The following is a 13,377-nucleotide window of genomic DNA, read 5'->3' as shown; positions in this document are numbered from 1 at the left end:
CAGATAGGGAAAAATATGTGTTCTTTAGTGTTGTATTGCATTTTTTTCTAACTGTGATGTATGTGCATCACTTCCTATACTGTTTAATACTGATATTCCTGTAGCAGTTGGTCTGCAGAGAGAAAGATAAGTTGATCAGTAGACCCACTGAAATTATGCTCCTAAATCATGTCCCTTTCTTTCAATGGGTGGGATTCAACTAAGTTATACTCAGAATACACCCACTGAAATTAAAGAACATGACTAAGCTAGGTCCATTACTTTTAATGGGTCTACTCTGAATAAAACCTAGCTGAATACCACCCACTGGGTCTACTCCAAGGATGACTTAACACTGGAAACAACACTATATTCATAAAGTTAAAGTTCAGTGATGCTTGTAACTCACCTTGCCTATACTGTGCACAGACATTGGCAAGATCTACCTGTGTGCTAATCTGTTGATATTCTTTCAGTGACTCTCTTAGCATCTTCTCTTTTTCAGATTTGTTCTGAACTTGTCGGGATCGCTGAAGTAGTTCATTTGCCTAGTAAGACACAAGTATAGATCAAAGTCTGCATTCATTTGAACTTCACACACTGAACATTCAGTGGGAAGCCAAGGCCTATAGCAGCTTTGCACTGCATGTTGATTTACTGAGATGGAGGTTGAAGCATCCCTCACACTTAACAAAGTCAATGAATTCTTCTACTTCCTGGCCAGAAGTGATACTTTTTGTCTAGGAAATTATTCTTGTGCTAAGCAGTTCCCTTATCCTTCTACAAATTGTTACACTCATCTTTCAATTAGTTTCTTAAAATGAGCGCAGTAGTTTAATATTAAATATTTTCCAGTGACAACTGATAAATCTTAACACTTCTATATGTGTATTATTCTGAGCACAGCATGACACAATGTAATTCTCATATTATATTGCCCTCACTAGATGCAGAAATAGCATGCTAATGCACACACACAACCGAACAAAAAAACCCTACACCCTTACTTCTTCTCATATTGGTTACTATACCATACCTTGGAACAGATAGCATCATCTGTGCTGTAGAGCAGTGGGCAGATATCTTGTAAATGTGAACTAATCCCATCAACAGCAGCATGGTCTCTGATGTAACAGTTGATGAGGGATGCAATAAGGGCTCCAGTTAGCTCTCTATCTCTAATTACCAAGTCTCTGAAAGTAGTCACCTTCAGGTGCTCCTGAAGCTCCTATGGAAAAAGCACATCCCCAATTTTTACTGTAAATGCTTTTTTCTTGTTTAAATTTCGTAAGAGAGAAATCCTGCTGCATTTACATTACAACAAACCATCAAGGACAGCATAACTTACAGCACACGTTATCTTTTTTAAAAATATGCATAAGATTAAAATAACTTTGATAATGTCAGCAGAGAAGGGCACAACCTGCAATCCACCCTCTACATCTGCGTGAAACTCTGTTTTAATATACCAATATAAGAACTCGCATCATAATTAAAAATGATTTTGGTACTTTCCAGGTTGCCTTTTAAAATAGTGAGGCACTCTGAAATACTTAAAAGACTGCAAAACCACTAAGTGATCCCTATTGTCCAGAAGATCCCAGTGTTCTGCTTTGAGCAATAAAACTCCTATGTCTTCCAGGTCAAGAAGCAATGAGTGATCAAAGGCTGATTGATCGCCAAATATTTGTGGAATAGTTTATCTGCATTGTAATAGTGCAAACAGTTTTGCCTAACAATTTAACTTGGAAGGTACTGGTTCAAAAAAGCTCAAAAGGAAGGTTTGGACAATTAATGATTGGGAGTTGCTGCGCCATTAAACTTCAGGTAACAGACTTGGACAACATCTCAGATTGGAATGGAGTCAGAGGAAGCTGCGCTGATAAAAAGACAGTTGGAAAAATATATACTAACAAAGCTGTATTCGATGGATGAAAGTACATGATGTTTGACATGATTGAGAATCGTGGACTCGGGGACAGAGAATTACAAAGCGTCAAAATCGAGATGTGGAAAATATGGCAACAACGAGAGGCAGGACTGAGATGTGGAGAGTTGCTTCAGAGATGCAGACTGTGGAGAGCTCCAAAAAATTAATAACTATAATTTGGTCTTTTTATTTTAGTTTTTTAATTGGAGTATTATGATTGGATATATTAATTGGATGTTTTTAATTGGAAAATCAATAAAAATGATTTAAAAATAAAAGAAGAAGCAAGGAATGTTGTGGCACATACCTTCTGAAGTTCACCCACGACAATGTTGAATTGATGCTCACAAAGAAGCTTCCACAGTGCCAAAGCCTGGCAGGTTTTCCTAACAAGTTGCTGGATGCCTTGAAGGGAGGCTTTCTCTGATAATTGTGCCTCCGCTGTAAAAGTGAAATGGACACATTCATTATAATTATAACTTATTTCTATTCCCTGAACATGTCACACACACAAGGGTGAATGTGTCAAGTAACAGGTGCTTTCACAAAACGTTTTCAAGCACTAGAAACAAAGAACTATGTGGCATGAAGGGATTACTAGGCTTACCCAGGTCTAACACTTCTCTACTAGGTAGGATTCACCAGGTTTAAGCAATCCCTAATACGGTAATGCAAGGGACGCGGGTGGCGCTGTGGGTTAAACCATAAAGTCTAGGACTTGCCAATCAGAAGGTCGGCGGTTCGAATCCCTGCGACAGGGTGAGCTCCCGTTGCTCGGTCCCTGCTCCTGCCAACCTGGCAGTTCGAAAGCACATCAATGTGCAAGTAGATAAATAGGTACCGCTCCGGCGGGAAGGTAAACGGCGTTTCCGTGTGCTGCTCTGGTTCGCCAGAAGCAGCTTAGTCATGCTGGCCACATGACCCGGAAGCTGTCTGCAAACAAATGCAGGCTCCCTCGGCCTATAGAGTGAGATGAGCGCGCAACCCCAGAGTCGGTCACGACTGGACCTAATGGTCAGGGGTCCCTTTACCTTTACCTTAATATGGTAATGCAGTCATAATAAATAACAAGATGGAAAAAAATATTTATTAATAATTCCAATGGCACCTTGAAGATCAATTAAATATAAGCTTTCAAGGTATGAGCTTTCATGTGTAATACACACTTCATCAGATACTCTGAAGCAGAGGTTGCTTCAACCTTCTAACTGTTGATGACTGTTATGGCAGTTGGTTCCACAGGTAAGGGCAAGGGATTTTTAAAGGGATAGATGACCAAATTTAGCTTTAGTATGTATAATGGGACATGAATCCAATATCTCTATTCAGATCAGGTCTCTCCATAGCTGGTAATGAGTTGTAATTCAGCAACTTCTCTTTCAAGTTGCTATTTCTATTTCTAGCCTCTCTCTTTCAAACAGTCTCAAAATATTCACTGTTTACTATTAAAGCTAGAAAGAAATTGTCCCCATGTATTTTTCTTCAAAGGCACATGCTAAAGAAGAGAGAAAAGAAAAAAGAGCTATTTATCTACCATGAAACTTTCTCTGGAGCTCTTGCTGCAGTTGCTGAGAACTTCCACCATCGGACCGCATGAATCCGAGTAATCGCTGCTGCAGGTTAGCTGAGGTGGCAAAGCTTTTTCATGAAAAACAAGGAAAAAACGTATACACTGTATAAATAGGGTATGGTGTGCTTGGGGCCATTGCATGCCAAATATACAGTAGTAAAAACTGGTTTAGATAGCAGAAGCTGTTTAATATGTTAACAGTGAACTCAGATTTACCATCCTTTTAAGCATCCTTCAAAGCCCCTTAAGTCTGGTTATCTTAATTTTGTCTGGGAAAGGCCCTCTAATAAGAAGACTTAGAGACAGGTAGGGCAAACGAGTTCTACTTAGTATTTGCTGACCTTGAGTCTCCCATAGGGCTGTTAGGCCTAAATTAAAGTGCTCTGGGAGTTATTAGGAAGCTAGTCTAGACCAGGAGTCTGGCATAAGTCAGTTTAGTACCTATGGCCTGAGGATTGGCAGGTTAATGCAGTCCCTTTTTGGTCCCCCAAAGTCCTCATTTGTAGATTCTGATTAAACTGTAAAAGTGCTGGTAGTTCACAGAAGAAATATGGTTGCTCCAGAAGCAATATGTGTCTGAAAACTGGCCTAAGCTGTATTTTGTAAGTTGCTATAGAGACCTATCAAGTTGGATAATAAATCTGCTATAAAGACCACAAATATTCATGCATAAATATTGGAGATACATATGTTTTCTAAGGGAACAACTCAAACTTTCATACCAGTTATCTGTACAACACAACTGTCAGCCACCAATGCTTGTTTTCATCAACACCCTTAATCTTACCTGGGATTTCTAAGGGATCCTATTGCTGCAAATTGTGAATTCCTATCCAAAAATTCCTGCAGCCCTTTTAATTCTTGTAGTACAGTTTCTAACACTTGTGGTGGAACACTGCTTTCAACCTAAACAAGAAAGAGGTTAACTGAAATGAACATATTTGAAACTAACCAATTTTAAATTATTCTAAATTTCTGTTCTTGGAGGTTTCTGGGTAGATGACTAGGAAGTGCACCCTCCGGTAACCAGGAAAAGTCACTGTTAGGAAATGTTGCTTTGCAAAACCTTTTGAGCTGGAGTCAGACAGGGGAAGAAGGGAAGACCACAAGTTTCTACTTTCCCCAGTGCATGAAAACAGAACTGCAGAGGAAGCCACTCCTTACGAGGGAGATGGGGGATAAAAAGGCAAACCTTTTAGTTGCTGCTGAACCAATTCTGTGCAGCTCTGGACAAGCTGAGAAAGCTCTTTGCTGTGATGATCAGGAAGAGCTGGTGTTAGGCCTGAATCTCCCTTTATGGTGTAACTTCCTGATACCAGCCTTGCCTAGTTACTAGTTACACTTCCCAATCATCAAGACTGCCCTATTCCAGAACCTCCAGAGAAACACACCTGACAACAGGTAAACAGAATCCAGATCTACATTTACACAAATAACTGCTTTTCTAAGCTTACACATTGTGAAGAATCAAGAGATTAACTTTCAAACCGGTCCTTTCTCCAAAAATTGGGTTTCGTAGTAGTGGGTTTTTGTTTTGAGATCACCAAGAGGGAGAATTCAAATTTGCAACCACCACCACCTTGAAGTGGAAAACCATCACTTGATTCTGCAAAATTAAGCTACTAATATTTTTGGGAGAGGGACCTTCTATATGACAAGCTGTTTTTCTATCTGAAGAGAATTTGGGCGAGGAGTAGAATTCAAAGATGAAACTTGCTATTCATCTTTATCAGGGGTTGGCAAAGTTTTTGTGGCTTGGGTCTGTTCACTGTCCCGCAGACACAGCAGTGGGCCGGAGTGCGCGCATGCACACATGCGCAACCGCTATTTCCGGCACTCCTTCCAGCGCAGAGGAGGCATGCGGAGCTTTCTGCAGCCAATGGGAAGCCGGCCGGCCAGCGTCGCGGAAGGCGGTCCCTGTTCTGCTCTGCACCGGTTTAGCGCAGCGCACAGGAGCCGACTGAGCGGGCGGCGGGGTTCCATGGGCCAGTCAGACCCCTATGGGCCACTTGTGGCCCATGGGCCTTAGGTTGCTGACCCCTGGTCTTTATTATCATCAGCATTTGAGTTTAAAGGCTTGCACTTACTATGCATATATTACTCGCCCCCCCCCCCAAGCTCTGAATACGCCTATACTAAGAATGGCACAACAGTGAAGTGATGGGTTTGGATCTGGCACCCACTGTTATCAAAGAAGATCAAAGGTTACAGTCATCTCCGCTGATTCATGCTGGTACAAAGTTCTAGCCAAACCTATTAAACCCAATGATTACAGGGACAAACATGTTCTTCCCTTCTAAATCCATCTTCCTGAAAGGAAGAAAATAATAATACGGTTCTTATGCAGTGTGGTGCTTTGTGATGGCACACCGACCAATAGTCACCATGTTGATTTCCTTCATATATAGGCATCAACACCAGTATTAACCCCCAAACTACCAACTACCCTTAGAAACTTTATATAAGATTCCAAAAACAGCCATTAATACTCATCAGTACTTACAGCTACAACTTCTCGATTGCCACTCTTGAAAACTCTCTCCACAACTATACTTCCATCCCAAATGTTTCTGGAAAGCAAGAAAATACAGTTTTGAAGTTTCATGTAATCAGCACATGATGACACTGGAAGCTTCTGCTTCCCTTTTAAGTTTAACCACAGCTTAGTGTGCTGTGAAACCCTAAACCGTGATTAATCTTATCCATATTTAGTGGAAGCATACCAACACCATTTGAAGTTGGTTGTTTCCACCAACCACAGTTAAGATAAACTTCATTTTGTCAGGTTATAACAACATGTATCCTCACCTTTCCATAAATAACTTACCCTATGATCCGAGAGAAATATATGCAGATACCATTGTGCTTTCCAGAAAACACTATCTCGGGGCACATTATGCCACTAAGAGAAGCACTGGGTTGAGACATATGACTGCTTGAAGTGAACACTGGAGTTGACATGGTTGGAGGATGCAAACCTGGAACATAAACTCATTTTTTTAAAAAAGACAGAAGCAAGATTACAAGTATTAGAGAAATATATTTAAATAATTAAAAGGAAATACCTTGGGCTGGTGTTGCCAAAAAGCTTGGATTAGGGTAGGGGCTACTAGCAGACATAGGAGAACCTAATATAAGAAGAGCAATGCATACTATAAAGCAACCATAAAGCAATAATACACAGCCCAACAAGAAAACAGGAACCCACCAATAGCATACAAATTGATCCAAAAGCCCTCTCAAGCACACAAACAAAACTCATTGCAGTCAAATATAGGCAACCATCCACACCCTACCCCCCATATCTATCTCACCACCAACAAAAACAATTAAATTAAATGAACAGAAACAGAACCGACCCACATGATGCTAACATAAAACCCTTATGCATACACTATGTAGAAGAATGACAGTTTACTATCCCCTTTCTCCCCTCCCCCAACTTTATACTGTCCATAACGTGTCTCACATCAAATATGAATGATCTGTAGAAAGTATTCTAGGAACTGAAAGAGATGTTGTATGTACTTTTGTAACCCAAGAAAATCTTTAATAAAAACAGTTTTTAAAAAGCAATAATCAGAGCACAGCTTTAAGAGATTACAATATAAAACCAGGGAGTTTGAGGCCGGGAGAAGGGATCATTTTTATTCAGTAATTGTCTGCCATCCACACTGGCAGAGATGGCTTACAGTTCAAGACATATTGAAATAATTTAGAGGGACGGGCATATCTTTGTATCAGGCATGGGAAAGGGTGAAGGAAAGAGAAAATTAGTTCCCCCCCTCAAATCTTCATTTATTGTTATCACTATTTCAACGCTTACATATTGTAGATATAAAATATGAAGGTTTATGTTGCTAAATTGATCTGTATACTAAAACAGTTCAAAGTACTGCCAATTTCCTCTTCTTTCAGCATGGGAAGGGCATTTGTACAGTAAGTATAAATGCACTTCTGAATCATGAACTCAACAGTACTGAATGACTACTAAAGCTACACGAGTGGGTGCAAGTGGATGGAATGTTTTTGCAAAATAAAAGGTAAAAAAAACCTCTTGCCTAAAAGTACTGACTATATTTGCTGCTTACCAGGTGGAACAGGAGATCCCAGTGTGTACCCAACATTACTTGGAGGCGGCAGGGTGGATGGAAATCGCATCTGTGTTTCACCACCATATCTGAGATTCACAAAATTAAAACAACTGTATCAACGCTGCAATCAGTTCTCAGATTATTTTTATCCAGTCAAACAGTCAATAAATACTTATTTAGGTGGTTGAATTGTGAAGCATATGTAAAAAATAGCCTGTCCACTGTTTAATGTTATGTCTAAACCCTATAATGGTGTGTCAAGGGGACCCTCTGGCCCATGGGCCAAATTAGTAAGGTAAAGGGACCCCTGACCATTAGGTCCAGTCATGGCCGATTCTGGGGTTGTGGCGCTCATCTCGCTTTATTGGCCGAGGGAGCCGGCGTACAGCTTCTGGGTCATGTGGCCAGCATGACTAAGCTGCTTCTGGCGAACCAGAGCTGCGCACGGAAACGCCGTTTACCTTCCCGCCAGAGCGGTACCTATTTATCTATTTGCACTTTGACATGCTTTCGAACTGCTAGGTTGGCAGGAGCAGGGACCAAGCAACAGGAGCTCACCCCGTCATGGGGATTCGAACCACCGACCTTCTGATCGGCAAGTCCTAGGCTCTGTGGTTTAACCCACAGCGTCACCCACGTCCCTTATGGGCCAAATTAGGACTGCCAAAACAGTTTTTCCTTAACCATGCCCACCTGCACCACAGCTAACCATCAGGTGTGAAACAGGACAAAAGGGTGGCAGCAAAGAAACAACTGGAAGTTTAAAGTGTGCTTTCAAGTGCTCTTTGGCAAGCAGCACTCAATCAAGCCCTGCTGGGTAGGGTAGGTCCACATGTGTAGATCAGCTGGTGAATGCTGATAGCAAGCCCCCTTGAAACTTTTAGTTCCTGCCATAATAACCCTGCTAATAAGCCCTAGCTCCATTCCACATGCTGCTGTGCCAGAGCTTTGCTGTTCATGACATCTGAACTAGGGTTTGTGGTTTGCTTCCCTCAAAGAAACCACATGAAGTAAGCCATGAACAAACCTTGGTTACTATTCACAAACCATTAGGCTGGCTTTGGGTGTCACAACAAATCAGACCCTGACAAAGGAGCCAACTCCTAGGGGCCACGAGGGCTTTGGCCCCCACAAAGTTGATGGGCATTGCCATTAAAATGGTGTATGTGAACTGTGTCATGTGATCAACTATGCAGGGTGGTGCTTACCTGGGCCCCACAATATTTCATTCAAGTTGGAACCCCTGAACCCTGACTTTGTTTTACAGTTCGACAGCAGCAGAAGTGGAGCAAGAACTTTTCAGCAGTGTGCATTAGCATTCTGTGGGTTCATGCTAAACAAAAGTTTGTTTTTACCTACAGTTTAATGTGACACGCAGATTGGGCCTCTGTGGCTAACCTTAAAAGGTAAAGGGACCCCTGACCATTAGGTCCAGTCGTGACCAACTCTGGGGTTGCGGCGCTCATCTCGCTTTATTGGCCGAGGGAGCCGGCGTACAGCTTCCGGGTCATGTGGCCAGCATGACTAAGCCGCTTCTGGAGAACCAGAGCAGCGCATGGAAACGCCATTTACCTTCCCGCCGGAGCGGTACCTATTTATCTACTTGCACTTTGATGTGCTTTTGAACTGCTAGGTTGGCAGGAGCAGGGGCCGAGCAACGGGAGCTCACCCCGTCGCGGGGATTCAAACCGCCGACCTTCTGATCAGCAAGTCCTAGGCTCTGTGGTTTAACCCACAGTGCCACCCGCGTCCCTATGGCTAACCTTAGCTAATGGTTTATTAAAGCAAGTCAGTTTCATAAACCATGGTTTGAAGTTGGCTTGTTTTATTAAACAAGGCCACTGTGTGCCTACTAATTAAATATGAAAAATGTAATTTCAACACAAATTAGAACTAAGATGCTGCTTTCCCTAAACTATTTTTCTCAATAGTGAGGTACAAAGAGGCATGATCATATCTTAAATCTATAATGACAAAATGAAACATAGCACAATAATTACTGAGAAACAGGAATCAGCTATGAAACTTTATGCAATGCTTAGTTTTAACAGTTCATATGTTCCAACCAGAGTCCAGCACAACCCATTTACTGCTGGGATACCATAGATTTTTAAAGTATAATCTCTTGGCATAATGCAGATATGAATAATTTTACCTGAAAAATGCTCGAGTGGCCCAAACAGATACTTCTCTATCACAAGCAGCAGAAGAACAGGCAAGTATTAGGCAAGTAGCACAAGCCTGCTCTTCCTGTAAGAACCATCATTAAAAAATATCAGTAAAAATAACAGAACAATCTTGGTGCAGTTTTAATGAAATAAGGAGCAAGGGGACTAAAGGGTGACTTGTCTATTTAGAAGGAAGTCCTACTGACACCAATGGGGCCCATATAAGGGTGTAAATAACTGCAGCCAATAACATGGTGTTGCTACCAGATGTTGGGTATATATCTATAAGTCATCACTATAGTGGAGAAGCATGCTGAACAGGTACATTTTTAACTGCCTTACTTGTCCAACACAATTAATAACACACTTACAGAATCTATTAAGATAAAATAGGGTGATGGCCACTAATCAAGATAGCGTCAAAACAAATGAACAAACAAAAACATAATGGAGGCTAACTATTAACCACTGGTAAAGGTAAAGGGACCCCTGAATATTAGGTCCAGTCGTGGCCGACTCTGGGGTTGTGGCGCTCATCTTGCTTTATCGGCTGAGGGAGCCGGCATACAGGTTCCGGGTCATGTGGCCAGCATGACTAAGCTGCTTCTGGTGAAGCACTGCACGGAAACGCCATTTACCTTCCCACCGGAGCAGTACCTATTTATCTACTTGCACATTGATGTGCTTTCAAACTGCTAGGTTGGCAGGAGCACGGACCGAGCAACGGGAGCTCACCCCGTCGCAGGGAATCGAACCGCCGACCTTCTGATCGGCAAGTCCTAGGCTCTGTGGTTTAACCCACAACGCCACCCGCGTCCCTTATTAGCCACTGAGAGACACCTAAATTGAGTCTCAGATGCCCCCCTCCCAGTTTCTTACATAGCCAGCAAGGGATCACTATCACTATCATAACCTGCTTATGAGCTCCCCACTGCTGGAGGTAGCATGTTGAACCCCTAGTTCTATCTTTGGCCTAATATAGGAAGGAAAAGTTAAATTCTCACCGGGTGCAGTTTGAAAAATCTTTCAATCTCTTCTCCATCACCTCCTGCATTGCACACAAAAAGATGTCGCAGCTGATCTACTGGTCTGAGTTTATGAAACATAAAACTCCCCTAAAGAAAAACAGAACATTATTTATTTATTTAATGGTGATTTCTATAGCATTTTTATTGGCCAAAATAATTTACACTTCTTACACCTTGTTCATCTTTATGACAGCCCTATAAGGAAAGTCATTAATAATTATATTTTACAAAAATGGAGAATGGTTTATAAAGAAGTGGCATGCTCCAGGCCAGGCACCCCCAAACTCGGCCCTCCAGATGTTTTGGGACTACAATTCCCATCATCCCTGACCACTGGACCTGTTAGTCAGGGATGATGGGAGTTGTAGTCCCAAAACACCTGGAGGGCCGAGGTTGAGGATGCCTGCTCCAGGCTGTCCAGAAAGTCCTTGGCCAAGGTTTGAACTTGTAATGTTCCCAAGCAGCTATACTATACAACAAAGGGCTGGGGGGGAATCTTCTCCCATGCTTTTACTTGAGGTAAGATATAATCCTAGAGCCTAGTTTCAGAGATATTTGAAACAATCTCAAGATATCAGAGCTGTACCTCAAACCTTTTCATAGCTAGGTAATAAACATAGCCACTTGTGCTACATACAGGGCTGGAGGGCAGGGCTCAAGCTTGATCTTCTCACTTTTAGAAATTAAGTACAGTCCTCTCATGTCTGAATCCTCTATCATATAGAACCAGCATATTAAGCAAGTTTTATTTTGCATCTACTTGAAAGTCATACAATGTTCCATGTTTAACAGTTATGATTAACACATATACAGTGGTACCTCGGGTTACATACGCTTCAGGTTACAGACTCTGCTAACCCAGAAATAGTACCTCGGGTTAAGAACTTTGCTTCAGGGTGAGAACAGAAATCGTGCTCCGACGGCGTGGCAGCAGCAGGAGGCCCCATTAGCTAAAGTGGTGCTTCAGGTTAAGAACAGTTTCAGGTTAAGAAACGGACCTCCAGAACGAATTAAGTACTTAACCCGAGGTACCACTGTACATTAAAAGGCTCTAACAAAGATGCTTCAAAGGAATAAATTACTGGAGTAAGAAAGAATAATACATCAGTATAGCGTAATAGAAGCGTAGAGTTGGAAGGGACACCGAGGGTCCTCTAGTCTAACCCCCTGCAATTCAGGAATCTTTTTGCTCAATTTGGGGCCCAAACCCACAACCCTGATCTTAAGAGCCTCATGCACTACCAGCCTGAGTAGACAATTAATCCAGATTATGTATGTACACATATGAAGTTACCGTACTGGCCCGAATATAAGTCGCACCTGAATATAAGCTGTACCTTTAAAATTGGGGGGGGGGGGAATACCCAAATATAGAGAGGGGGGAGCCGGGCTGCGTTGCCAGCAGCCTTTCCTCTTCCTCACTCCCTCCCTTCCTGGCCTTGGGGGAGATGATGAGGGACTGTGCGCAGGGCGGGTGCTGCTTTGCTGCACTCCTGGCCTTGTTTGCTCTGTGCTCCTGGCTGCATACCGTAAGGTCGCAAATATAAGTCGCACTTTTCATGGTCAGAATTTGGGGGGAAAGTGAGGCTTATATTCAGGCCAATGCGGTACTTTCCCCCAATTCCTTCCCAAAAAAGGTAGTTTGCAAAGTCAGTGGGTTATATCCACTGTGTCACTCATCTAATGGTACTGCTTCAGTCAGTGGAAGGAGAGAGGCAATTTTAAGAGATTCCTTCCTATAATTCGTCCACATCCCAAATATGCTCTGGAAGGTTCCCCATTACCTCTGAGCAGATTTCAGAAGTGGGGTGGGGGATAAATGGCCAAAGGTGCTTCTCTCTTCCTTCTACTGATGAAAGCCTTACTGTCAGCTGACCCGACAACATGGGATAGAACCAAGTGGTAGAATGCCAGAATGATTTCAGACAAGAATTAAAAAACACACCAGGATGTAAGAGATCAAATTCATTTCTAAACAGAGATTAAGAGCTTCTGAAAATGTAATCTGAGGTTCAGTTTCATCTACAGTGGTACCTCGGGTTAAGTACTTAATTCGTTCCGAAGGTCCGTACTTAACCTGAAACTGTTCTTAACCTGAAGCACCACTTTAGCTAATGGGGCCTCCTGCTGCTGCCACGCCGCCGGAACCCGATTTCTGTTCTTATCCTGAAGCAAAGTTCTTAACCTGAAGCGCTATTTCTGGGTTAGCGGAATCTGTAACCTGAAGCGTATGTAACCTGAAGCGTATGTAACCCGAGGTACCACTGTATTTTTATTTTATTTTAAGCAAGCAGTTGTACTACAAACCTGTGCCGAAAGGAGAACAAATTTCTTTGGCGGTAGCATATGCTGTTGTACAACCACAGGATAGTCAGTTATGGGAATTAGATCTTTATTCAAAGGTGTTACTATCTTCTGAGCTTTGTGATCATCTATTGCAGAAAGAGCCCAAGAATGTCCATCCACATGTGTCTTTGTCTGAAATAAGAAAGTAAAGAGTAAAAAAATTATAAAAGAGCAACTAGCTTTCCAATCCTATGCTTCAGCTATAACAATTTCCATTCAACCTCTGCCTGCAGCCGAGGAAGCTAGTTGTCCTCCTATCTTT

General features: G+C 42.1%; 1 protein-coding gene across 2 annotated transcripts in view; it reads right to left on the bottom strand.

The window, feature by feature from the left end:
* Positions 1–13,377, bottom strand: part of NUP155 (nucleoporin 155) — a 39,663-nt gene that overhangs the window by 14,125 nt on the left and 12,161 nt on the right. For both annotated transcript variants that reach the window (XR_014556360.1, XM_083703417.1), the window contains exons 13-24: positions 13,077–13,247; positions 10,746–10,856; positions 9,729–9,823; positions 7,571–7,659; positions 6,545–6,607; positions 6,307–6,457; positions 5,983–6,049; positions 4,267–4,385; positions 3,444–3,547; positions 2,217–2,350; positions 1,016–1,207; positions 389–527 (exon numbers count right to left, since the gene is read on the bottom strand). Coding sequence is in view for 1 of the 2 variants with exons in the window: in XM_083703417.1 (XP_083559543.1) it covers positions 389–527; positions 1,016–1,207; positions 2,217–2,350; positions 3,444–3,547; positions 4,267–4,385; positions 5,983–6,049; positions 6,307–6,457; positions 6,545–6,607; positions 7,571–7,659; positions 9,729–9,823; positions 10,746–10,856; positions 13,077–13,247 (1,435 nt within the window). In the remaining variant the exon portion in view is untranslated. The remainder of the gene's footprint in view (positions 1–388; positions 528–1,015; positions 1,208–2,216; positions 2,351–3,443; positions 3,548–4,266; positions 4,386–5,982; positions 6,050–6,306; positions 6,458–6,544; positions 6,608–7,570; positions 7,660–9,728; positions 9,824–10,745; positions 10,857–13,076; positions 13,248–13,377) is intronic.

The sequence above is a fragment of the Podarcis gaigeae genome, assembly GCF_964106915.1.
Source record: "Podarcis gaigeae genome assembly, chromosome: 11".
NCBI lineage: Eukaryota > Metazoa > Chordata > Lepidosauria > Squamata > Lacertidae > Podarcis > Podarcis gaigeae.
Note: the sequence above shows the minus strand (reverse complement) of the source record. Positions and strands in the feature narration are given on the sequence as shown.